The 25758-nt window shown below is 40.9% G+C and overlaps 1 protein-coding gene across 8 annotated transcripts in view; it reads left to right on the plus strand.

Annotated features, from left to right (window-relative positions):
- Positions 1-25758, plus strand: part of SYNRG (synergin gamma) — a gene marked incomplete at its 5' end in the record, with an annotated part of 92437 nt that overhangs the window by 56050 nt on the left and 10629 nt on the right. For 7 of the 8 annotated variants that reach the window (XM_082678671.1, XM_082678673.1, XM_082678675.1 and 4 more), the window contains 6 exons: positions 1383-2330; positions 11138-11731; positions 13080-13243; positions 14032-14085; positions 14585-14681; positions 18887-19035. In XM_082678671.1, coding sequence (XP_082534797.1) covers positions 1383-2330; positions 11138-11731; positions 13080-13243; positions 14032-14085; positions 14585-14681; positions 18887-19035 — 2006 coding nt within the window. The remainder of the gene's footprint in view (positions 1-1382; positions 2331-11137; positions 11732-13079; positions 13244-14031; positions 14086-14584; positions 14682-18886; positions 19036-25758) is intronic. The other variant, XM_082678676.1, reaches the window with a different exon arrangement.

Here is a 25758-nt window from a genome sequence, read left to right on the forward strand (position 1 = left end):
GCGGTGGCTTCTCTTGCGGAGCACGGGCTCTAGGTGCGCGGGCTTCAGTAGTTGTGGCATGTGGGCTCGGTAGTTGTGGCACACGGGCTTAGTTGCTCCACGGCATGTGGGATCTTTCTGGACCAGGGCTTGAACCTGTGTCCCTGCATTAGCAGGCGTATTCTTAACCACTGCAACACCGGGGAAGTCCCCTCAAAATTTTTAATAATGGAATTGGTATTCAAATCCCTTTGAATTGTAATAAATAAGAATAAGTGCTGATTGGTACAGTGAGATTGCTGATTTCAAGAAGAGCCCAAGTACTCATGGATTTTTTGGGTAAGATTCAGCTTATTTGTTGGAGAGTGTGGGGGGAACTACTTTATAATGTGCCCTTAGCAAGAATGCTTTGCAAATAAGCAGATGCCTTTTCAGAATTTTTCATCAAATCCCTTCAAATTAATGCCTCAATATACTTGAGCAAAACCACATAGTATCTAACCATAAGCTTAAGTGCCTAGCTGAGCAGAGTCTTGTACATCCTAAATATTAGATTCAGGATTTTTCATAATACTTCATTGGTACCTGTGATATTTTTTTTCTGATTGATTACCATGTAACACATTTTATCTTTAAAGGGCCACTATGTCTTTTAATATGCCTCTCTTCAGGAACCTCCAGCGCCTATTTCCTTTTTTTTTTTTAATTTATTTATTTAATTTATTTATTTTTGGCTGCGTTGGGTCTTCGTTGCTGAGCACAAGCTTTCCCTAGTTGCGGCGAGCAGGGGCTACTCTTCGTTGCGGTGCAAGTGCTTCTCATTGTGGTGGCTTCTCTTTTTTGCAGAGCACAGGCTCTAGGTGCATGGGCTTCAGCAGTTGTGGCGTGCAGGCTCAGCAGTTGTGGCGAACGGGCTTAGAGCGCAGCCTCAGTAGTTGTGGCAAACGGACTTAGTTGCTCTGCGGCATGTGGGATCTTCCCAGACCAGGGCTCAAACCCGTGTCCCCTGCGTTGGCAGGCGGATTCTTAAACCACTGTCCAGCGCCTGTTTCTTATTCTCCTGTATGCTTGGCTGGCTAGCAATAGTGAGAAAACATCCTTAGAGCAATGCTTTTGGACAGCTGAAGGCTCTGGCACAGACATATCATGTCACATATCATATCACACTGAAATGAGCAAATGAAAATCGTGTGATACGTGTGCTCAGTTTGATTTTTATTTATTTCCCTATCACTAGCCTTCAGTGTGGAAACAAAAGGGATATTTGGTAGGGATATTATTAAACTGTGGTTAAATAATGTGAAGCCAGTGAGGGAAACGGCTGTAATATGCTTGTACTTTAATATGGATCATGGGATTTTAGCTCAGCATTCTTTTGTATTTGGTTGTGTTTTTTCTTGCAGGAGAAAACTTTGCAGAATTCAGATCTGCGGGAAATGATGATGGTTTCACCGATTTTAAAACCGCCGATAGTATCTCACCACTAGAGCCACCAGCAAAAGACAAACCTTTTCCGGCAACCTTCCCCTCAGGAGCTATCCAACAGAAACCACAAACACAGGTGAAAAATCCTCTGAACTTAGCAGACCTAGATATGTTTTCCTCAGTTACTTGCAGCAGTGAGAAACCATTGTCCTTTTCAGCTGCATTCAGTGCATCAAAATCTGTTTCCTCACGACCCCAGCTCACGGGATCTGTGGCACCCATGACGACATTGGCGTCAACTAAAACTTCTAGTTTGGCTGATGATTTTGGAGAATTCAACCTTTTTGGGGAATATTCTAGTCCAGCATCTGTTGGGGAGCAGGATGACTTTGCAGATTTTATGGCTTTCAGTAATAGTTCTATTTCATCTGAGCAAAAGGCAGATGACAAATATGAGGCCCTTAAAGAGGAAAGTAGTCCGATTCCTCTAAGCAGCAGCGTGAGCAGCACAGTGAAGAACGGACAGAGCTCTGCCGCTGCGTCTACCAAATACGATGTCCTCAGACAGCTCTCTCTGGAAGGATCGGGACTAGGTGTTGAAGAGCTGAAAGATAACACTCCTTCAGGAAAGAGCGATGATGATTTCGCTGACTTCCACTCCAGTAAATTTTCTTCCATGAGCTCGGACAAATCCCTGGGAGAGAAAGCAGTGGCTTTCAGACACACCAAAGAAGACTCTGCTTCGGTGAAGTCCTTGGATCTCCCTTCCATTGGTGGCAGCAGTGCTGGCAAGGAGGACTCTGAAGATGCACTCTCTGTTCAGTTTGACATGAAACTGGCTGATGTGGGAGGAGATCTTAAGCATGTCATGTCTGATAGCTCTTTGGATTTACCAACAGTTAGTGGCCAGCATCCTCCTGCTGCAGGTGAGGAATTGGTGAGATTGCTCTGGTGATGGTGATATAGATCTCAAAGATGGTTCTGTGGGTGTTGATTTACAGAAGAGGAAGGCTCTGGCTCTTAACCCTTATGAATGTCTAATAATTAACCTCTTCATTGCCAGTCCCCTTAAAGCAGTGTTGAATTGGATTCTGTGGATACTTGGATATGTGGATACCATGAATACAATGAAACTTAGACTGGATAGCTAAGATACTATTACATTTGAAATCTAACACCAACTTGGTGTCTGAGGCACATCAAAATCCACTGCTGAGTGAGCCACACATTGCCAGAAATTTTATAAAGACTTTTGCAGTGTCAGTAACGTTCCTCCATTTCTGTGAGTGAAGTCCATGTTTCCTCTCCTTTTTTCTTCTCTTGGGTATATTTGGCAGCTGCCAATAGAGTATTCTGTTTGGTTTATAGAAACCGACTCTTGTTAGACCAAGAAAGTAACAATGTCTAGCCAGTTATACTGCAGTTTTGCCACATTCCTATAAGAGAAGAGGGCAAGAGCTTGTACCTGGTTGCCCTGTGTGCCAGGGTCTGGCAAGGAGGAGGGCAGGAGTTGTTAGTGGAATTGAGGTACGGTTTTCAGTGTTAACGCTATTACTGGAAGTAGTAAATTGTAACACAACTGTAGATGGTAGATAGGGTAACTACTAACTTTCTCATAAAATGTTTGAAAACATCTTAGAGGAGAGCCCTCTTTAAATCCCATGTGGATTTACATGTAGCAGTTGATTCTCTAGTCCAAATTCCTGTCAGAAAAACTAGATTCCCAAGTGTCTTAGTTTTTATTTTGTTTTGTTCTTTGATATGTATATAGAAAGATAAACCTATTTTGTGGCCTTTAATAATGAGAAATATCTCAGCATTACTGTATTATTCCAGAAAATGCATTATGCGTACGAAGGGTTCCTTGTCGTTTAACTAGAGAGGGACACATAAGACACTCCCAAGTTTACAGATTCAGGAAGAAATAGTAAAGTATGGCGGCTTTTGCATATATCAATTTGGTAAGTCAGAAAACAAAATTGCATCCATCCTTTGGCTATTGAGATGTTAGAGGTCTTCTTAAACAGGGTGCTGAATTGGGAGCAAGGCATCGGAGGAGTGACGTGTTCCACAGGCTACTTGCCAAGTGCAGTGGGCTGTCTGCAGGGCTGCTTGTGCCCCGACTGTCTACTTCTTTTTCTAATGTACCCTTCTTCAAATGTTTTCCTTTATTTATTTATTTATTTTTTTGCCGCTGTTTGTTTGCTAGAGTGATTTTGTTTCTTTTTTGTATGAGCTGCTTGAGCTACAGCAGTTGGTTGCAAAGTGCTCCATTTTCTGAACAATAATATTGGCTTTTTATTTTAAAATCTCATAACATGTATACTAGCCTTTTGGGCTCTGAAGTTATTAATTAGAAGCTATTTTTCTGAAAGTGAATCTATATTCTTTCACAGTGCCAAACTAGATTTCTTTGTGAGACGAGTCTAATCTGCGTTTGGGAGGGTGTCTTTTCTTTTTTTTTTTCCATTTGGGGAGGGGAGATTGGTTTCGTGACTGAGCTTGTTCTGATTGACCTGTTAAAATAATCTTCTGTGCTCATGTCCTTTTATGTATGTTTGGAACATTCCCAGCTTGGAACCTGTAACGTTCAAGCCAAGTTTCTTCAGTTTGAGGATATTCTTAAAAGAGGATTGTTCCCTCCTTTTGATCTGTAAACCTCCTGTCCGAAAGGAGCAGTATCCCTTTAGAGTGGTTGTTAAAAGGGGTTGATGTCTGACCAATGAGCTATATCGTTCTTGAGCAAAACTGCTGCGTGAATGTATTGAAGAGGGTAAATGGCAGGGACTTCTCCAGTGCAACTTGGTTTTTCTTTATCCTCATGTTGACGCACAGTATCTCTTGCTCTCTTAGTTTGAGGGTTAAGGGTACTTTTTGTTGGAGAAATAAGAAGTGGGCTGATGAAGAGAGAATAAAACGTAGTAGATTATCATCTCTGGACCTTAATCCTGTTTAGAAACCCTAACTCGACTCTGAAGGGGATACTGTCTCTTTTAACTCTTGCTATAATTCTTTGTATGGAAGGTAGATAACACTAATAACATTGCCTGATTTCTCTGCGTATTATTACATTTAACCCTTTGAGCCCTTGCTGCATATAATTTCAACTAGGCTGCTTTTGTCCCCCCTCTAAATTGAATCTCTCAGCACTAAAGCATCTTGATGTGCAGTCATTAAGATCATCTGGTTTCGTTGGCAGCAAGAGCTGCCCCTCATTTGTGACACTCTCAAAGGGTTAGCAAGGCTTCTGTAGCTACCTGCCTACCTACCTACCTGTAAAGTAGCTCTTCTTTGACATTGAAAATCTTTGTATTTTAATCAGCGCTTTATTATTATTTTTTGGCTGCTTTTCTGATGTCTTTTTTTCAATTTAGACATTTTCTGTGTGAATGTGCCTTTTCAAACTTGCTTTGGTATATTCCTCTGCAAATACCGATCTGCATGCTTATTCTGATGACTTTTTTCCCAGCTCTTCTGTACCACTCTCCTTTGTGATCTGTAAGTCTTAACGTTAATAAATAATTCTTTCACACATTTTGAAAGTGTGGGGATGTGTGTAATTTGTACTTTTCCAGGGTTAGACCAAAGAAATACCTGGTTAGTATCAAGTTTAAACCCTCCTGTGGTTAGAGGGCTTTTTCCCTTTTGTTTATTTTGTTTCTTCAAACACCTTTCTCCTAAGAAAGTTATTGGTACATTTTAGCCTTTTCCCCTTATAATTCCACGGATATAAATTTTTAACATGGCACTGGATTAAAATGTAAGTTAAAACGTTTTAAAAGATAAGTGTAAACCTTACATTACTTTACGTAATAGAGAGAAATTTTATTCCTTACTTCTAGTGAAGATTTTATTGCTTAGTAAACATCACAGAGCCTGTTTCCACTAGGAATTATACTGTGACGAGAAGGGGAAGATCTAAGAGTTTAGTGTTGGGGAAAGGGCCATATCTATTAATAACTAGGTATATATAAATTTAATTTAAAATAAATTATCGAATGGTATTGAGATGAACTTCTGAGCAGAGTAAATGTAAACTGAATTTAGATTGATAATCTCTGTAATGAAAAGTGTTTATTGTTAATACCAGGGAGTCTCCAGGACTGAATTTGATTTGAGTTTGAAGTTGGGCACTCCGTCCACTAATTGTAGAGCATGTTATCTTTCCAGCTTCAGAATGTAGTATGAAGCCACCCTTGGTCTTTTTTAACTTAGTCCGTAAAGCAAGTTCTTAGCTCTTTTCATTTTTAAGAAAACAATTTTAGAAAGACCCACAAAAGTTAGCTGCAAGAGTAGGCCAAATTTGGAAATTTTTTTCCATTTTAGAGTATAATAATAGTGAAAAACCTTGGGAAAAGGGAGTTGTTTCCATTGTTTAAATTTTTTTCCATATATATATATATATATATATATATATATATATTTTTTTTTTTTTTTTTTTTTTTTGCGGTACGTGGGCCTCTCACTGTTGTGGCCTCTCCCGTTGCGGAGCACAGGCTCCGGACGCGCAGGCTCATTGGCCATGGCTCACGGGCCCAGCCACTGCGCGGCATGTGGGATCTTCCCGGACCAGGGCACGAACCCGTGTCCCCTGCATCGGCAGGTGGACTCTCAACCACTGCGCCACCAGGGAAGCCCTTTCCTTATATTTTGACGCTTTGGTTCTTTGTTCTTTTTAAAAGTTTGAGTCAGAAAGGAAATTAAACCGTTGAAGGTGAGGATTTTGAATAGGATTCCTGAGAGATTACTTACAGTATTTGAACTATGCCATTTGAGAAAAAAGAAAAGTTGCATATTGGGATTTAGATTAACACTAAGAAAAGCTGGGTCTGCCATTCAAAATACCGTGTTTTCCAGAGCATAATTCTTTAGAAAGTGAATAATACTTGGTTTGCGAAACCTTGTATAATCATACTATGTTTTAATTATGATGTGTATTAACTAATTTGGAAGAAAGAGCTTTTGGTGTAGCCTCCATCTAGTGAAAATACCAGTTGCCTTTCTTTTAGAATGTTCTGGTGCCAGTCTCATGATGGCTTTGGCTAAGGAATTCCTCTGTCAGTGGAATTATTTAGTGCTGTATTGGTCCATCTGGGACTGCTTTATTTTAACTCCTTTCTGCATTTAAGCAGGCTCCAGAAAATGAATATACCTGTGCATAAAACATAATCACATTCACAAATTGAGCAATTAATGTGTCCAGAGTAATATTACTTTTTAGGGAGGAAGTTTTGATAATACATATAACAATATAAACTTTCAGTAAAGACTTGAAGGCTGTATTCTGTAAGTTCCAACAAATCAAAAAACACCATTTTGTTTACCCCAGTGCCAAGTAAAGTAAGATGTGGTTAGTGCCTGACTTCACACATCAGTGCCTGAGAAATTATACAAATGTATTTATATCTTACAGTCACTCTGTTTTTCACATTAAAATCCCTGCTGATTTTTAAAAGTAGCTAATGAACATGAAGGGGATTCTGGCAATATCAAAGAAGCTGGGCTAAATCCTAAAATAACTCAAAGAATCAAACCAATTTAATATTTAAAGAGCTCTTTCCAGCTTTGTTTTTCCTTCAGTTGAATGCTTTTCATAGGTTGTTTTGGAAAATGTTGGCCCATTAGCTATATAGGGTCATATGCATAGTATGGTCTTCTGGGTGTTCCCCTCTCCCTTGCATGGTCACAAGGCTCTAGTTGTAATTGCCATCTTCTGTGCTCATTTGATTTTTTTCTGTGGGATTTTTAACGATGACCATGTCCCACTGTATGTTTTGGCACCATTCTGTGGCCTTCCAGCCTCCTCTGGACTGAAAATATCCACAGGATTGCCACTTTTCTTTATTGAACTTAAAGCACTGACCTGGAAACCTGCAGGTGCTTACTGATAGCCTGACAACATTTAAACTATAGATTTATATGAGTAAGTACACATGAAGGATGGGAGGTTTCTATGCAGATTAGGAAACACTGGAAGGCGATTATACAGCAACATTTTATGGCCTGTCATTCTTACACTATGATCACTTTCATTCCTGTTTTCTTCACCAACACCTGTCAGGGTGTTTGATACTTAGAGGACACAGTCGGGCCAGGTTCTGTAGTTAATAGAGAATGTAAATATGACTGACTTCAGAAGGTAGAATAAGGCCAGGAATGGAAAGAAGTTTAAGTGTATAAATATTTCATGATTTGCTTTGGTAGAACAGAGTTTGGATTCAATCAGTATTGGAAATTAAAAGCTGTTTATTCCTTAGGCCAATGAACAATTTAACTGCTATATAAAACACTAGGGAACAGCGGAATTTGCACATGTATCTCTTTTCTTTTTCTAAACGCCTTTCTCAAAAGCCAGTAACTCTTAATCACCTGGGCACATATGCTTACAGCTTTAGAAAAGATCCATGGGAATCGGTATGGCCTTCTGTGTCCTGTAGCAGCAGCTCACATTCTTTGTTCCAAGAAATACCTTGTTTTCACGTACAACATCCGTGCAGAAGGGACATGAATAGAGGTTATGGAAGAGACTGATGAGGTTACTTGCCAGTGTAAGCAAGAAATCCATGTCTTAATTTGAGACCCATGGTGGAAAACAGATTGTATAGTTTATTCCTTTGGCCTTAGTAACAGGACATTCCTGGTTGCAAACAAATACATATATTAAAGCACACAATTTGGTGCATTATCTGTGTGCAATTGCAGTTCAACCTAGCACAGCCTAAGAGTTTTCCAGTAGAATCAGAAATACAGCAGTGATTCTCTGTTCCTTTTATTGCATTCATTCTGTTTTCTTTTCCTTTTTCTCTTGCAATTTTCAGAATTCAGCTATCAAATTGAAAACCCACCTACAGTAATTTCAGTGATTGCAAAATAAAATGTGGGTTATTCCGTATTATTTTTTCCATCACTCATGTTGTGGTTCTTATAGAATCTTTACTATTTTTAAGACCATCGTACAATAATACATATCATTTGACTGCTTAGAAAACATAGAACTGTTAACATGGGAAATAAGGAATTTTCTTGGTTTAATCTACCCTCAGTGAGCTGATTTACCACGTTTTTCTAAAAAAAAAGGTTTACTTAAAAAAAAAAAAACAGTTAACTAATATTCACCATGCTAGGAAATAAAACTATTTTTATATTGCTTATAAATGCTAAGGTTTAGGAATACAGTGTTCTCACGTTCCTTATGTAGTAGCAGTACTTCCTTATGTGTTCAAATGAATTGCACTTCAGTAAATTGTTTTTTTACACTATATAGCTAGTAAATAAGCAAAAGTAAAATTTAAAAAATCAGCCTTGAGGCTTGACGTTCATATATCCAGTATCGTTACTCTTCATTATCTTATAAAATATAAAATTTTTCTTTTTTAATCTTTCATTTGGTCATTTCTGTGAGTTGTTCCAAAAGGCAAAATGTTATGTTTATCATTCTTAATAAAAGAAACGTTTCTTGAAGACCTATAGTGTTATAAAAAATACTTAAAAGGTCTTCAACTGAGGTATTCCCTTATTGCTTATAATGCCTTTTGCCTGATTATATTACAATTATTTCTGTTTTTTTTTAAAAAAAAAAAGAAAACTTGTTTTTTCTTGCTGCATAATTGCACAAAAGGGTCTTTTTTATTACCATAGCAATTTAGTTGTAATGCTTGAACAAGAGCTTGACTTTTTATTAAATTTATCTTTGGTCTCTAGGAAAATTGCTACCCTTTTTAGTAGATGAGATTCTGGGAGTAGTTCACAATACAGCTTCTTCAAAGAGCTTTCTGGTAGGATGTAATAATAAAAAATTCATGTTCTAACACATTCTTCTGAATGTACCCCTTGAAGACTCACTCATCTTGTGTTTAACTGCATCAGCCTCCTGATAGAATTTCACTTCATTTGAGTCAGGGCACCTTCTGATCCCTTTAAATAGTGGGGAAAATAAACACTACAGCCAGAGACTAAGAGGGTGTTCTGCCTAAAGTCTTGTTTCATTCATTCTAAACTGTACATTTTTCACCTGAATCTTTTTTTCCCTCCTGTTTAATAAGCTAAATTTGAAGGGTACCATTTGCACTACGGAATTTTAAAATATACTGCTGTTCTGTGGCAGTTACCTGCTTTTCACTGGTTGGCCTCTCTGTAAATCTCGGGTTTTCCATTTTTTTTATTATTCAGTTAGTGCCCTTTTCCTAATAGGGTTGAGAGAGAGAGAGCTATTTGGGGTGCACTGTTAGAGGAGCGATGTCAGGAATCCCTTCCTTCTCATAAACTATGCAACATTGCCATGTAAGAGAGATGAAGAAGCCCAGTGTTGCTTTACCTGTTGACTGAGTTACGAAAATCTGGGTCACAGAACTTTTGAGCATTTTCCTTTAATCCATGTTTGTGGTTGTCAGAGAGGGAGTCTTGCATTTGGCCTTCTTACCTGGTGTACAATGACCAAAATGAGACCAAACACCTCTCAGCCAGACTGAATGGACAGCACTGCTGGAAAGTTGCTTCTCCACACCAGTGTTACTCAGCGTCAGCTGGTTTTGCTTTATGAAAATGAGCAAGAAATTTTCCCTACTAAGACCACTAAAGGGACGGGTTGACTTTTCATTTTTTCTTTGAAACAATTCTATTTTAGGCCCTAAGGCAGGCAACTAAATACCACATTGAGGCTGGTGGCAACTATGCTGTATAGTAATTGCTGTGTTGCTCACCAGGCCCTGGGCTGGGCCCTTTACACTTGTTATCGTTAATGTCATAACACAGCCCTTCCAAGTGCATGGTCTTCTCTTTTTACAGATAAGCAAACCGAGGTTAAGAGATGTTAAATAGCTTGCCTAGTGTCACACAAGTGGTAGGTGGCAGAGGTGGGAGTTGAACCCAGGTCTGTCTGAATCAAAAACCTACATTCTTTCTGCTGTTTTGTGCCACCTCTTAAATTATTTAAAGATATATTAAGCATGTAAAATGAGTCTTCTGCTGCAGCATTTCTTTTCTTTTCCTTTTTTTTTTAAATGAGGGGGTTACACATAGTTGAAGGAGAAACAGGAGCCCAAGAGGACCCAGACCTTTGATTCTATTTTTTTAGTGATTAAAGTAGTTTAGACTGATTTTTCTTTCCTCATACTCCATCACAGCAATATGACGTCCATATTGACCAAAATAACAACTAGGTAAGTAACTGCTCAATTAAAATCTCATATGTGGCCTTACCTAGACAGAAACTCCTAATAACTGCTTAAAAGTTAAATAACATTATTTTTACTTTAGTTTTGGGATATTGTCAATTTCTAATTAGTTTGTCGTGTACATTTCATATGGCCATGTTATAAAGGAACATTTTCCAGCAAAGTCAAAACGAAAGAGACTTGTTTTAGGCAGGGAATATTGTAAATACATTTTAAAGTCCATAAGTGAACGGACATTTTATTAAATGACCGTATTCTTATATCAAACTGTATATACATTGGTGGATGAACCTCCTATCTTTTTTTTAAGAATTGTGCTATCCAAAGAAGATGGCTCTTTGTTACGAAATATAAATGCCAACTCAAGGCTAATGTGGGTTTTTCAAGATCAGATTTTACAGCCCAGCTTCTTTAATTTTAGTGCAAGCTCTAAATTTAGTTAACTCCAGCATCGCATAAAATGAATCAAAAGTGCTAGACATTTTGCTTCTGCAGAGCTTAGGGCATTTTGCCTAAATGGTGAGCTTGCCTCTAATTGTGGGGTCTTATTTCCCTTTCAGATGTAGAGGACTTAAAATGTGCTGCTTTTGGAACCTACAGTAGCAATTTTGCAGTGAGCACACTTACGAGCTATGACTGGTCAGACAGGGATGATGCCTCTCAGGGCAGAAAACTCTCTCCATTTGTCCTCTCAGCAGGAAGCAGGGCCTCCTCAGCTGCCTCAGCTCTTCAAAAGAAAGAGACTTCATTTGGCAGTACCGAAAACCTCACCATGACACCTCTCTCCAAAGTCACAACCCTCACAAGCGAGGATGCTCTTCCAGAGACGACCTTTCCGGCTTTTGCCAATTTTAAAGATGCGATCCCACAGGCCAGCGAGCAAAAGGAATATAAAAGCGAGGACTACAGGGATTTCGCCAGACAGGACCTGCCTGCGGCTGAACGGAGCCAAGAGGCCACGTGCCCAAGCCCAGCCCCCAGCAGCGCTTCTCACGACACCCCCAAAGAATGTGCAGATGACTTTGGAGAGTTTCAAAGTGAAAAGCCCAAAATCAGCAAATTTGACTTTTTAGTGGCCAATTCACAAGGCAAAATGAAATCCAGTGAAGAAATGATCAAAAGTGAGCTGGCAACCTTTGACCTTTCCGTTCAAGGTGAGTGGCTTCCAACATAGATTTTACGTCATGGTTTCTTCCACTGCAGTGTTAGATGTTCTTTCTTAGAATAAGAAGTTAGTCCCTGGGCTAGCAGGAATAGATTTTCCAGTGTTTAAAATCAGAGTCTATGACAGATAGCTATAAAAGAAGGTTTTCCTGAGACTGAACTGAAGTTAAACCAGTATCCCTCAGATAACTGCTTTTGGGGCTAAAAATAAGCATAGCCCCCAGTCTGTTGTTCATTCGCTTGTTTGGGGTAGAGGTGTGCCGTGTTAAAAGACAGAGAAATGGTTTGATCCCCTTGTGGGCAAGTTAGTTCTGCTCTTGTCCGCTGGCTATGGACTATATCTTTTCATCCAGAGGCTGCAACGTGGTAGCTGTGGATCTGGATCCAGCCTGCAGACCTGCTTTGATTGACCCACATGGAAGGTTTTCTAATATGTGAAGCAGCTGCAGATACATAGAAATCATGACACTTCACAATCTGGATTTCTAGCTTTTCTTTCTTCTTTTTTTTTTTTGTAAGCTTATTTTTTTTTAATTAATTATTTTTGGCTGCGCTAGGTCTTCATTGTGGCTCTCAAGTTGCCGTGCACAGGCCCTAGAGTGCGCGGGCTTAGTTGCAGCATGTGGGATCTTAGTTCCCTGACCGGGGATCGAACCCGAGCCCCCTGCATTGGGAGCATGGAGTCTTAAGCACTGGACCACTAGGGAAGTCCCTCTAGCTTTTCTTGAAAAGTTGTAGCATCTGGCAGTACTAGGCCTACATTCCCACCTCTTGACAGGCAGCTGGAGCTGAGTAGCAACATCCCCCTCTGACAGCTGAGGTGTGCTCCCCCCAGTGTTGCAGTCCCCACCACTTCCATCTCCAGCTGACCTTCTTCAGTCATTTACTTTGCTTGCCTGTCCTCTGAAGGCATTTAAGTTTGCCTCTTTCGCTTTAATCGCATCCTGACAGAAGGGCTCGTTGATTTCCATTAGATTGGGAGAGATGGAGGAAGTCGGTACAAATCCCTAACTGATGGCTGGAGAAGCAACACACCTCTTATGCACTGATACTTAGAAGGACCCTTTAGCCCTCCAGACTCCAGTGATTCCGCACTTAGAATTATGGAAGAATTATGATAGATCGGAGAAGCGTAATGGAGAAAATTAAAGGCAAGGAACTCAAGCAAGAGAGAACAAATGAAAGCGTTCAACATGTAGCTTGCCAGACAGGCTGAATGAGGGGTGTGAACGCCTCCTGACACAAACATCTAAGAAAAGAGGGTCGTGTTAGCAAGGAAGAGCCTCTGCTTGCACTAAGCTGAGTAATCAGAACCTTTGTGCCATCCACTTCCCCCAGGATCGCACAAGCGGAGTCTGAGCCTTGGTGATAAAGAAATAAGCCGTTCTTCTCCTTCTCCGGCCCTGGAGCAGCCTTTCAGAGACCGCTCCAACACACTGAGCGAGAAGCCCGCCCTGCCCGTCATCCGCGACAAGTACAAAGACCTGACAGGAGAGGTGGAGGTGAGCGGGCTCCTCGTCCGCAGGGGGCTGAGCCCCTGAGGGCCCTGAGAAAAAGCGCTTGCGGCTTTCACTTGGGGAATCAGGGGCAGAGCGTCACAAAGCACCAGACGTAAAATACGTAATTACAGTGAGAGAATGGTGACGTTAGCCCCAGGTGAAAGTACCTCCCAGATGTGGCATCACTGAAAGTAGTCAGTGACCCTAAAACTGGAACTATTCCTGGGACCTCACAGGCAGGCAGGTGTTTCACGGGGTTCTTTTTGAGCACGTAGACTTTATCATCTTAGTGAATGGTAAAGCCTCAAAATAGAGGAGAAAGGGCAGATGTCCTGGGTCCTCTCACTGCTCCTGTTCACAGCGCCGTAGTCCCATGCTGCCTTCCTCCTCCAGCCAACACTCTTAGCGCTCCTCGTCCCTCCCTGGCACACACGCGCACACGCACACTCAGGAAGCCATGGCGCCGGAAGCCGTGGTTTGATACTGGCCCTTGTACTAGACACCTATATGGTGAGTGCCTTTAAAGAAGCTTCCGCTGTGGAACAAATGAGGCAACATTTACAAAGGCAATCAACGAAGAAACATTTCCCTCAGATTTACAAGTCGTGTGCTTGGAAGTTACATTTATCAGGAATTAAAAATTGTCACTAGTGGGTTCAAAAAGATAAGTTGTGCTTGGACTAGAGTGATTTTCATGCACAGGAAAGTCTTCAGTACTCTGAATTGACAGAAGTAACAAATAGGATTCCAGGCTTGCTGGTTTGACCCAGTTCTTTTTATAAAATTCACAGGAGAATGAGAGATATGCATATGAATGGCAGCGGTGCCTAGGGAGTGCCCTAGAGGTGAGTCTGTCACTTTCGTGATGTTCACATGTACGGAAATGCCCCTTGTGTACATATCTTGCCTTCTGGGTTCATTTGGATAGACTCGCAGAGCTCTGCCTCGATGGCCTTGCGCAAAGAGAAGCTGTGTGGAAAGTCACACATCTTAAGCAAGGCTTCTTTCCCATCTATGATAGTAGACACAGCTCACTCAACTACCGTGCCCTCTTCTGTCACTGTGTTTAAGACATAACAAAATGATATCATTATCTCTGCCCAAGTTAAAATAATATTTAAGCTAAAGAACCTCTGTTTTTCCTCTTCCAAAAAAAATGAAGGATTGGTTCTTCAGTGTCAAAATTAAATTCTCAGATTTGTTTCAGCATAGTCCTCTATATACATCAATCAGTCATGTGTTTCCACACCTCCTGGCTCTCTGTTGGGTTTTCTACTGATAGTAAATTGATTTGTAATGACTTTTCCTGATTACATAAGGTGATGTGATTTCATTTCTTTGTAGGTCATTAAGAAGGCCAATGATACCTTAAATGGAATCAGTAGTAGTTCTGTGTGCACAGAAGTAATTCAGTCAGCTCAAGGCATGGAATACTTATTAGGTATGTGCTTTTATATTTTGCTTATCCAAAATCATGACACTTTGCAGTCTTTTCAGTTGTCCCTATGTTACATAGCTTAATCTAGATCTCTCAAGCCACATATGACTTCACTAAGTAGCATCTGCATTTGTAGAGAAGACACTTAAGTCCCAGACAGGAACAACCATTTGACTTCGGGTCTCTTTGGCCAGGTTTCCCAGTCCTTGTTACACACAGTGTAAAATTACTGGTTTATCAAAGAGTCTGAACTAGATGAGCCATTAAAATTAAATTATTGGTTTAAAAAAGAAAATTAAATCACTGGGTCTCCAATCAATTCTTACCATGCTGTGTTGAATTCTTCCTTTCTACCTCTCACCGACATCACAGATTCCTTAACTTCCTGGCCACCTTCAGCTATCAGACATGCCAGTCCAACATGAAATCTCAATCCCTGTCCATTTCAGTGGTCCTCTCCTCCCCAGGCTCAGGCTTGTCCCGTGGCCAGAGCCACATGCACTGGACCCTAGTCTTTTTCAGATCTTTACTCAAATGTCACCTTCTAAGTGAGGTCTTCCTGGCCTGTCTTACTCAAAGCCATGTCGTGCCTCCCCACCCTGGCACTTCCCGTCTCTTTCCCCGCTTGATTTTCTCCCTAGCCCTGTCACCTTTAATATCTTAAATGCTTTACTTACTGTTCTTATTATCTGTCTCCCTCCACTAGAACGAACCTCCAAGAAGGAAAGGATTTGGGTCCGTTTTGCTCACTGCTGGGTCTTCAGCACCTAGACTAGGGCCGGGCACATAATGGTCACTCGCAAATACTTGCTGCATGAGTGGCTACGAAGGGATGTGAGCTCTCCTTCCTCCTGCCACCTTGCTCTGGTTCCGCTGTCCTGCCCAGACAGGCACAGTTCTGCTGCATAAACAGATGTTCACCGGGTAATGGGGTGCCTGTCCTTCCTTCTACCGGCTTTCTAGTGTGGAAGACCATCTGAGAAGCCCCCTCACTTGGCTTAGAGTGGGCTGTGATTCCTGCCCTTCCCCTGGGGGAGGAAGGACAAGCTGTGCTGCTGTACAGAGGCTGAGCATGTACCACTGAAGACCCCCTGGGATTCTTCCAGTCCTCTCTTATAGCGGCTGGTGGAGGGGTTGGGGGTACGTCTGGCAGCTGTCCTTAGAATGTGGAGACCTTGGCACCCTCATCCTTGCTGAAAGAATTCAGCCATAATTCAGCGACCACAGGAGAAGAACCATTCTGTGTCCTGTTAAGTGTATAAAAGATACATGAAGCCACAGACTTTGTAGATCTTTGGGCATTCAGAGGAGTGACATACTTCTTAATTACAGGCAGACCTTGGAGATATCATGGGTTTGGTTCCAGACCACCGCAATAAAGCATGTATCTCAAAAAAGCATATATCTCAATAAAGCGAGTCACATGAATTTTTTGATTTCCCAGTGCATAGAAAAATTATATTTACACTATTACTGTAGTCTGTTAAGTGTGCAGTAGCATCATGTCTAAAAAAACAATGTACATACCTTAATTTAAAAATACTTTATTGCTAAAAACTGCTAACCATCATCTGAGTCTTCCGTGAGTCATAATCTTTCTGCTGGTGGGGAGGCTCTTGCCTCCACGTTGATGGCTGCTCACTGATCAGGGTGGTCGCTGAAGGCTGGGGGGAGGGGGCGTAAGATGACGGTGAGGTTTGCTGCACCGATAGACTCTTCCTTTCATGAACCGTTTCCATATACTATAAAATGCTGTTTGAAAGCATTTTGCCCAGCAGAGAACTTCTTTTCGTGTTGGAGTCAGTCTTCTCAGAACCTGCTGCTGCTTTATCAACTAAGTTTATGTAAAATCCTAGATTCTTTGTTGTCATTTTAACAGTCTTCACCAGGAGTAGATTCGACCACAAGAAACCACTTTTCTTTGCTCATCCATAAGAAGCAATACCTCATTGTTAAGTTTTATCATGAGACTGTAGCAATTCAGTCACATCTTCAGGCTCCCCTTCTAATTCTAATTCCCTTGCTCTTCCCACCACGTCTGCAGTTACTTCCTCCACTGAAGTCTTGAACCCCTCAAAGTCACCCCTGACGATTGGAATCAACTTCTTCCAAATTCCTGTTAATGTTGATATTGTGACCTCTTCCCGTGAATCACACATGTTCTTAATGGCATCTAGAATGGTGAATCCTTTCCAGAAGGTTTTCAATTGGCTTTGCCCAGCTCCATCAGAGGAGTTACCATCTGTGGCAGCTACAGCCTCACAAAATGTATTTCCTAAAGACTGAGACTTGAAAGTTGAAATTATTCCTTGATCCATGGGCTGCAGAATGGATGTTTTGTGTTTAGCAGGCATGAAGACATTAATCTTGTTGTGTATCTTTATCAGAGTTCTTGGGTGACCAGGTGCAATGTCACTGAGCACCCATATTTTGAAAGGAATCCTTTTTTCCGAGCATTAGGCCTCAACAGTGGGCTTAAAATATTCAGTAAACCGTGTTGTAAACAGATGTGTGTCATCCAGGCTTTATTGTACCATTTATAGAGAGAGCACAGGCACAGTAGATGTAGCATAATTCGTAATGGCCCTAGGATTTCTGGAATAGTAAATGAGCATTGGCTTCAACTAAAAGTCACCAGCTGCATTAGCTCCTACCAAGAAAGTCAGCCTGTCCTTGGAGGCTTTGAAGCCAGGCATCGACGTCTCTTCACTAGCTACGAAAGTCCTAGATGGCATCTTCCAATTGAAAGTGGTTTCACCTACACTGAAAGTCTGTCGTTGAATGTAGCCACCTTTGTTAATGATCTGAGCTAGAGCTTCCGGGTGACTTGCCGCAGCTTCTCCATCAGCACTTGCTCTTCACCTTGCACTTTAGGTTATGCAGATGGCTTCTTTCCTTAACCTTCATGAACCAGCCTCTGATGGCTTCACACTCTTTTCTTCTGCAGCTTCCTCACCTCTCTCAGCCTCCACAGAATTGAAGAGAGTTACGGCCGTGCTCTGGATTAGGCTTTGGCTTAAGGGAATGTTGTGGCTGCTTTGATCTTCTCTCCAGACCACTAAAACTTTCTCCATATCAGCAATAAGGCTGTTTTGCTTTCTTATCATTCTTATTTTCACTAGAGTAGCCCTTTTGATTTCTTTCAAGAACTTTTCCTTTGCATTCGAAAGTTGGCTAACTGTCTGGCACAAGAGGCCTAGTTTTTGGCCCATCTTGGCTTTTGACATGCCTTCCTCACTAAGCTTAATCATTTATATTTTCTGATTTGAAGTGAGAGACGTGAGACTCTTCAGTGAACACTTAGAGGCCATTGTAGGGTTATTAATTGGCCTCATTTCAATATTGTTGTGTCTCAGGGAAGAGGGAGGCCTGTGGAGGAGATGGACAGGAACAGCAGGTCAGTGAGGCAGTCAGAACACATGCTTCGTGGTTTGTGGTGCCCTAAAACAACTACAATAGTAACATCAAAGATCACAGATCACCATAGCAAATGTGATAACAATGGAAACGTTAGAAATATTGTGAGATTACCAAAATGTGACAGAGACGCACAGTGAGCAAATGCTGCCAGGAAAGTGGTGCTTATAGACTTGCTTGACGCACAGTTGCCACAAACCTTCAGTTTGTAAAAAACATACCTAGAAAGCACAGCAAAGTGAAGTGCAGTAAAGCAAGGTGCGCCTGTGTAGTGATATTGACATTCCGATTCTTTTAAACTGTTAATATTCCTATTTTCAGTGAGTTTAATGGTATTTCCCAAATTCAAACAAATGGACTCATAAAGAAGCCAGAAAAAAAATAGCTAATACTTGGTTAATGCCTACTGTTCTCAGCCTTTTACGGTATTAACCCATTTAATCCCTTAATTCAACCATCCTTTGAGGAGGTACTACTATTATCCCAATTTTACAGATGAGGAAACTGAAGCACAGAGAGGTTATGCAACCTGCCTGAGGTTACACAGCTAGTTAAGTGGCAGAGTTGGGACTTGAATCCAAGCAGTGTAGCTCTAGAGTCTGTGCTCTTACCAATGAGTTTATACTGCGGCATTAAGAGTTGGTTGGTCCCAAGGAATAGTAAGTTCATGTCTGTCCAGATACAGTCCCAGTTTCCACCTAGAATATCAGCCAGCAATAAGGCTGTTGTGTCTTGCTCAACTCTTTCTGTACGCTTCCAGCACCTAACTCTGTCCTCTCTCACCCTGTCAGGTGTTGTTGAGGTGTACAGGGTAACCAAACGTGTGGAGCTGGGGATAAAAGCCACTGCAGTGTGCAGTGAGAAACTCCAGCAGTTGCTGAAGGACATCGATAAAGTATGGAATAACCTAATTGGCTTCATGTCACTCGCCACACTCACGGTAAGCCCACTAGACAATTTAGCAGTTGCTTTCCTTCTAGAAACCTAAGCTGTGAAGCCGAGCGTATGTTCCTGTGATGGCACTTACTGGAGGATGGAGGTGCCTACTGTATCAAGTTATGTTGAAGGAAGGAGACAACAGTTGTTCCATTAGTTGAATAGTACCAGGTTGGCTTCTGGATAGCTCCCAGGACCGTTGTACCTAAATAAAATGAGAGTGTAGGAAAATGTTCTCTATCTACATCCTTCTTAAGTCACATATGTAGATGCATGTTTTGCAAAGCATTCGTTTGAGTTTCTCCCTTTGCATTTCTAGTTATTTCTGTCCTCATTTGTGTCCTTTTAAAAAACTGTACTATGAAAACACTAATTCAGAAATATACATGAACCCCAATGTTCATAGCAGCACTGTTTACAATAGTGAAGACATGGAAGCAACCTAAATGTCCATCAACAGAGGAATGGATAAAGAAGATGGAATACTACTCAGCAATAAAAGCGAATGAAATTTTGCCCTTTGCAACAACATGGATGGACTTCAAGGGCATTATGCTCAGGGAAATAAGTCAGACAGAGAAAGACAAATGCTGTATGATATCATTTATATGTGGAATCCAAAAAATAATACAACAAACTAGTGAATATAACAGAAAAGAAGCAGACTTGGGACTTCCCTGGTGGTGCAGTGGTTAAGACTCCACACTCCCAATGCAGGAGGCCTGGGATTTGATCCCTGGTCAGCGAACTAGATCCCACACGCATGCTGCAACTAAGGAGCCCGCCTGCCGCAACTAAGACCCGGCACAACCAAATAAATATTTTTAAAAAAAGAAGAAGAAGCAGACTCACAGATACAGAGAACAAACTAAACTAGTGGTTACCAGTGGGGAGAGGGAAGTGGGGAGGGGCGAAGTAGGGGTAGGGGAGTAAAAGGTACAGATTACTATGTATAAAATAAATAAGCTACAAGGATATACTGTACAACATGGGTAATATAACCAATATTTTATAATAACTATAAATGGAGTGTAACCTTTGGAAATTGTGAATCACTGTTACATACCTGAAACTAATATTCTACATCAACTATACCTCAAAAACATTTTTTTTTTAGATCTAAGTGAAACAAACAAAAGACTGTATGATACGTCTTGTTGCTGTCCTGTGGTTCATTTAGCCGGTTTACTTTCTTAGGGTCTTGGATTGTTTTCATTGTTTTCCTGTTATGAATAGTTTTACTCTGAATACCATTAAACAAATGACTGTTTCCCCTTTGAGGATATAGTTTCTCCAAGTGGACTTAAGAGGTCAGAGTGCATGGCTGCACATGTACACGCATGCCTGCATATAGCTGTTGTTGCATGTGTTATATGGATTTACAGGGAGCTTAGGGGCTAGTTGACAGTGCTATCAGCAATACATAAGTATACATTTCTTTACATTGTATTCTAGCTTTGTCAGTTTCTTACGTTAACAAGTGTTTAAACAATTTCATAAAAGTGTTTTTTAATTTCTTTCATTTCCTGAGGGGCTAGCCAGTGTCTCAAATGATAATTTACTATTTTTATTTCCTTTGTGTATAAACCGATCATCTATCTCTTTTGACCATTTGACCATATATTCAATGAAATATTGTGTTGACCATACATATTTCATACTTGTAATAGACTTATTCGCACACGTGTGTGTGCTCATAAGATTACATCAGTTATTTTTTTCCTCTTCTATTTCTTCCCCTTTTTATTTTTTTAAAATTTTTTATTATTTATTTATTTATTTTTGGCCATTTTGGATCTTCGTTGCTGTGCGTGGGCTTTCTGTAGTTGCGGCGAGCGGGGGCTACTCTTTGTTGCGGTGCATGGGCTTCTCATTGCGGTGGCTTCCCTTGTTGCTGAGCACCGGCTCTATGTGCGCAGGCTTCAGTAGTTGTGGCTGGCGGGCTCTAGAGTGCAGGCTCAGTAGTTGTGGCGCACGGGCTTAGTTGCTTCGCTGCATGTGGGATCTTCCTGGACCCGGGATCGAACCCATGTCCCCTGCATTGGCAGGCGGATTCTTAACCACTGCGCCACCAAGGAAGTCCTCATCCCCTTTTTAAAATATTACATGGGGCAAAACTATTTTATTTTTATATATTCACACTTATTCAGTTTGTCTGTGATAATATCCTTTATTTCACAATTTATCTTCCTTCCACAGCTGGAATAAATATGCTGTTCCATTTTCTTTCTTCTTTTCCTTACATTTTGCCATGTGCCCCATCTGAAAGAGCAGCCAGTTCTCACTGCGCTGCACTGATGGTCAGGAGGACTCCCAGCTCTCCCAGCAACCTGTCTTCAACGGCAAGCACATCCTCTCTCCATTGTTATGTTGCTTCTGGCTTGTACTATTAAGTTCTTAAAGCATTTGAATCATTTCCCAAATCTCTTATTTTGTTTTCTTTGGCCATTTTTCAATTTATAACCTAATTATTTTTTTAAAATACTGTGTGGCCAATACAATAAGAAATGAAGTTATAAATATTTGAAAAGAAGAGATAAAATTATGTTCATTGGGTGATAAGAAATACTTACAGAAAACTGAATTCAAGAGGTTAAATTTAACAAGTTTGGCAAAAATTCATAGCGTTCTTTTTTTTTTTTAAAGACTTTTTTTGATGCGGATCATTTTTAAAGTCTTTATTGAGTTTGTTACAATATTGCTTCTGTTTTATGTTTTGGTTTTTTTTGGCCATGAGGCATATGGGATCTTAGTTCCCCAACCAGGGATCAAACCTGCGCCCTCTGCATTGGTAGCACGGAGTCTTAACCACTGGACTGCCAGCGAAGCCCCCTACTGGTTCATTTTTTTATCCACTATCAATTCGTTCTGCACACCACTCTCAGATGTCTCTTTCTAAAATGCTAATCTGATTGTGTCATTTATATCCCATTTAAAATCCTGCAGTGACTCTCTGTGGTCTTCAGGGTCAAGTTTAAACTCCTTAGCTCAGTAAGTAAGGTCTTTTCCATCACTTGGGCTGCCCTGGCCTCTCTTTCTCTGTTAGACTGCTTTCCCCTCTGGACTTTGCGTTATTTGTCCCAGAATTCATTCCAAGAGGCCTTCAGTCTGCATTAGATGCCCTTCCTGTGTGTGTCCATAGCACATTCTGTCAGGGCACTTACACGCTTCTTGATAATTGTGTTTGCTTGTTTCTTACCCACTAGCGTCTCAGCTCCTTAAAAGCAGGACTGTGTCCTTTATTTATTTTTTTAATTGAAGTATAGTTGATTTACAATATTATGTTAGTTTCAGGTGTACAGCATAATGATCTGGGTTTTTTTGTTTCTTTGCAGATTATATTCCACTATAGGTTATTACAAGATACTGAATATAGTTCCCTGTGCTATACAGTAAATCCTTGTTGCTTATCTATTTTATGTGTAGCAGTTTGTATCTGTTAGTCTCATAGCCCTAATTTGTCCCTCCGCCTTCCGCCTTCCTTTTGGTGGCCATAAGTTAGTTTTCTATGTCTGTGAGTCTATTTTTTATATACATTCATTTGTATTTTTTAGATTCCACATGTAAGTGATATCCTATAGTGTATGTCCTTTTTTCCTTTGTGTTCTAACACAGTGTTTGGTGGGACTTTGTACCTTTTGTTTTATACTTTTTTGAACTTTCCAGTTTTTTTCAAGCAAGATAAGCATTTTTGTACCTCATTATTTTAATAACTGGTTTAAATATTTTTAATAAATGGGTAAGGAAAATAAAACAAAGGGAAAATGAAACTAGGGAAATAAGTTAAAGCCAGGTATGAAGTGTACAGAAATATGTGCTTTTTTTTTTTTTTTTTTGGCCTTGAGGCATGCAGGATCTTAGCTCCCGATCAGGGATTGAACCCACCCTTGGCAGTGAAAGCCTAGGGTCCTAACCACTGGACCATCAGGGAATTCCCCAAAAATGTGTGCTTTAAAAGTGCTGGCATTTGCTAGTGGTGAGCTGTACAGTTGACCCTTTCTAGGCACTGATGTAAAGAAGACGTGATCAGTTCCATGATTCACTGTGTTCACAACATAAAAATAAACCCTCTACTCAGGAAGCATAATTATTCCAGTACTCAGAAAGAAACTTCTTTTGTGGGTTCTCATAAAGAGGAAACTAACATAATCTACATTATCTTCAAAAATATCCTTTCAGTAAAGAAAGCAGCAGGTTTCATTGAGTAGTTTCTTGGGAAATCTCTCCGTAGAGATTGAATGGCACAGCTCCAAGTACAGATTAGTGGAAATCCTTCCAGGCGGCAAAAAAATAGATGAAATGGTAAATGAGAAAAAACGTGTGGCAGCGCATACTGACAGTGACCGCAAGTCTTTGCTCTGTAAAGAAAACATATAAATTACTGAGAACTATACCAGCTTCCAGTAAAATCGGAACACAAACGTGAAGTGATTCATAGAGGAGGCACAGCTAAGCAGGAAACGTTAATTCAAATTAAGACAAGATCTCAGTTTTTACCTCCTAGTAAACCCAGTATGGGGTTTGGTTTATTTATTTGAATGCTGATCGTGTTGATGCGGTAAAATTGGACTACTTCTTAGGGAATTCATTAGGAATTCATTGAGTAGGAAATTTTTTTTTTTTTTTTTTTTTTGCGGTACGCGGGCCTCTCACTGTTGTGGCCTCTCCCGTTGCGGAGCACAGGCTCCGGACGCGCAGGCTCAGCGGCCATGGCTCACGGGCCCAGCCGCTCCGCAGCACGTGGGACCCTCCCGGACCGGGGCACGAACCCGCGTCCCCTGCATCGGCAGGCGGACTCCCAACCACTGCGCCACCCGGAAAGCCCTGATTAGGAAATTGGTACCACCCTATGGGAAAGGTGTCTGGCAACATGCTTTCCCCTCCACCTGTGAACTCGTTGAGAACAAGGACCAAGACCACATTTTGTTCATTTTCTGTCTGGCCAGGCACTGTGTAAATACCCGGTAAGTGCTAAATGAATGAAAGGACTTGAAAACATTCAGAGCAGTTGACTTGGTAATTCCACTTCTCGGAAAACTGCCTAAGGCAAGAGTTCTACATACAAACTCACAAAAAGAAGCAAGTTAAATGCAGAAGTTGTTCTCTGTAAAAGTGAAAAATTGAAAATAACCTAAAAGTCCAAATCTGGAGAATTAGTTGTGTGACTCTTCATACTAGGATGTTAGGCTGCCATTTTTTAAAGAAGCATAAAGTTTGAAATAACACAGAACTATTACTACAGGGCTAGAAGGAAATACACCAGAATAGTGGTAGGGTTGTGTTTGGGTGATAAAACCCTGGTGTTTTAAAAAAATACTTCTAAACTCCAGCTACGCATGAAGTTGGTTGGCTGGTAATGTCCGTGGCTGCCTGTGAGGCTGTGGGATGGAGAGGGACGTGTTACCAGGTGTGTCCCCACCAGGCGTGTCCCCTTTGCATCGTTAGCATCGCAGTTCATCAGAGCCTCTCGGTCTCACAAAGGTCTCACCTTTAGGAGAAAATCTAGAGATTCTCTCACCTTTAGGAATCTAGAGATTAGTGTGGGTCTGGGTCTCTCCTAATTCACCCACCTTCTGCTCCTAACCCTGTGCCGATATGACCACATTAAGCCTAAATATCGGCATCATCATTCGCCAGCTTTTACTGGTGATTACTGCGTGCTAGACCCTATTCATACTCTTTACATAGATATAATTAATACAACAGCCTTGAGGGTAGATACTGTTATTCTCCCCCTTTCTTACAGATGAAGAAACTCAGGCACAGAGATATTGGTGAGACCTGGACTCATTCTGAAAGTCCTAAGTCTACTTTTTCAACCACTGTATTCTGCTGCCTCCTTGAAATGGGCAAGTTGGTTGGGTAAAAGCAGAAAGGCAGAAGCCTTTTGGGGAAGAGTGGGTTATTATTTAGCATCAAGGTTAATGAGATGAAACACCAGGAGTCTATCTTGGCAGCAACTTGCTATAAACAGTCAAGTTCTTTTCTGTACACTTTTTCCCCTGTTCATATCCCAGGATTATAGAGTAGCTTAAAAGAGTCCCCCTTGCCACTTAGATTTTAAGTTTCTTTGTTCTGGTGACAGGCAGTTTCTTCTTGTAATTAACATTTTGAAAACTAGACTTCTAGACAAACCCGTCTCTTCTGGTGCTATTAGAAAAAGATGGCTGTGGGAATTCCCTGGTGGTCCAGTGGTTAGGACTCGACACTTTCACTGCCGAGGGCCCAGGTTCAATCCCTGATCGGGGAACTAAGGTGTCACAAGCCGCCCAGCAGGGCCAGAAAAAAAAAGAAAAAGAAAAAGATGGCTGTGGTTGCAAAGCATCTTTCTTTGCCGTGAACTCTTTAAAGAAAAGGTATCACAAAAGACCAAGTGTGTTAACCAGGTTCATTATGTATTAGTCCTTTTCAGTTTGGAGCAAAGGATATTTGGGGAGAATCTTGGCCTGGATTACTGCTTTAAGGGAGCTGCTGTCAGTGGGTGAGATGGAAGTCAGTTTCATCCTGGTACATCTTGCTCATGAGAAAGGCTTGCCTTCTTGACTCTGCCCCTCCAGACCTTTCTTTTCTTTTTTCTTTTTCTGTAAAATGTATATACAGTAAAATGCAAAAATCTTAGTTATACCACTCAGTGTTTTTTACATATGCATACCTCATATAACCCATACCCCTATCAAGATACAGAATAGCCCATCATCCCAGAAGCTTTCCTTGTGCTCCTCTGTTG

This window comes from Grampus griseus (genome assembly GCF_964374135.1).
Source record: "Grampus griseus genome assembly, chromosome: 20".
Lineage (NCBI taxonomy): Eukaryota > Metazoa > Chordata > Mammalia > Artiodactyla > Delphinidae > Grampus > Grampus griseus.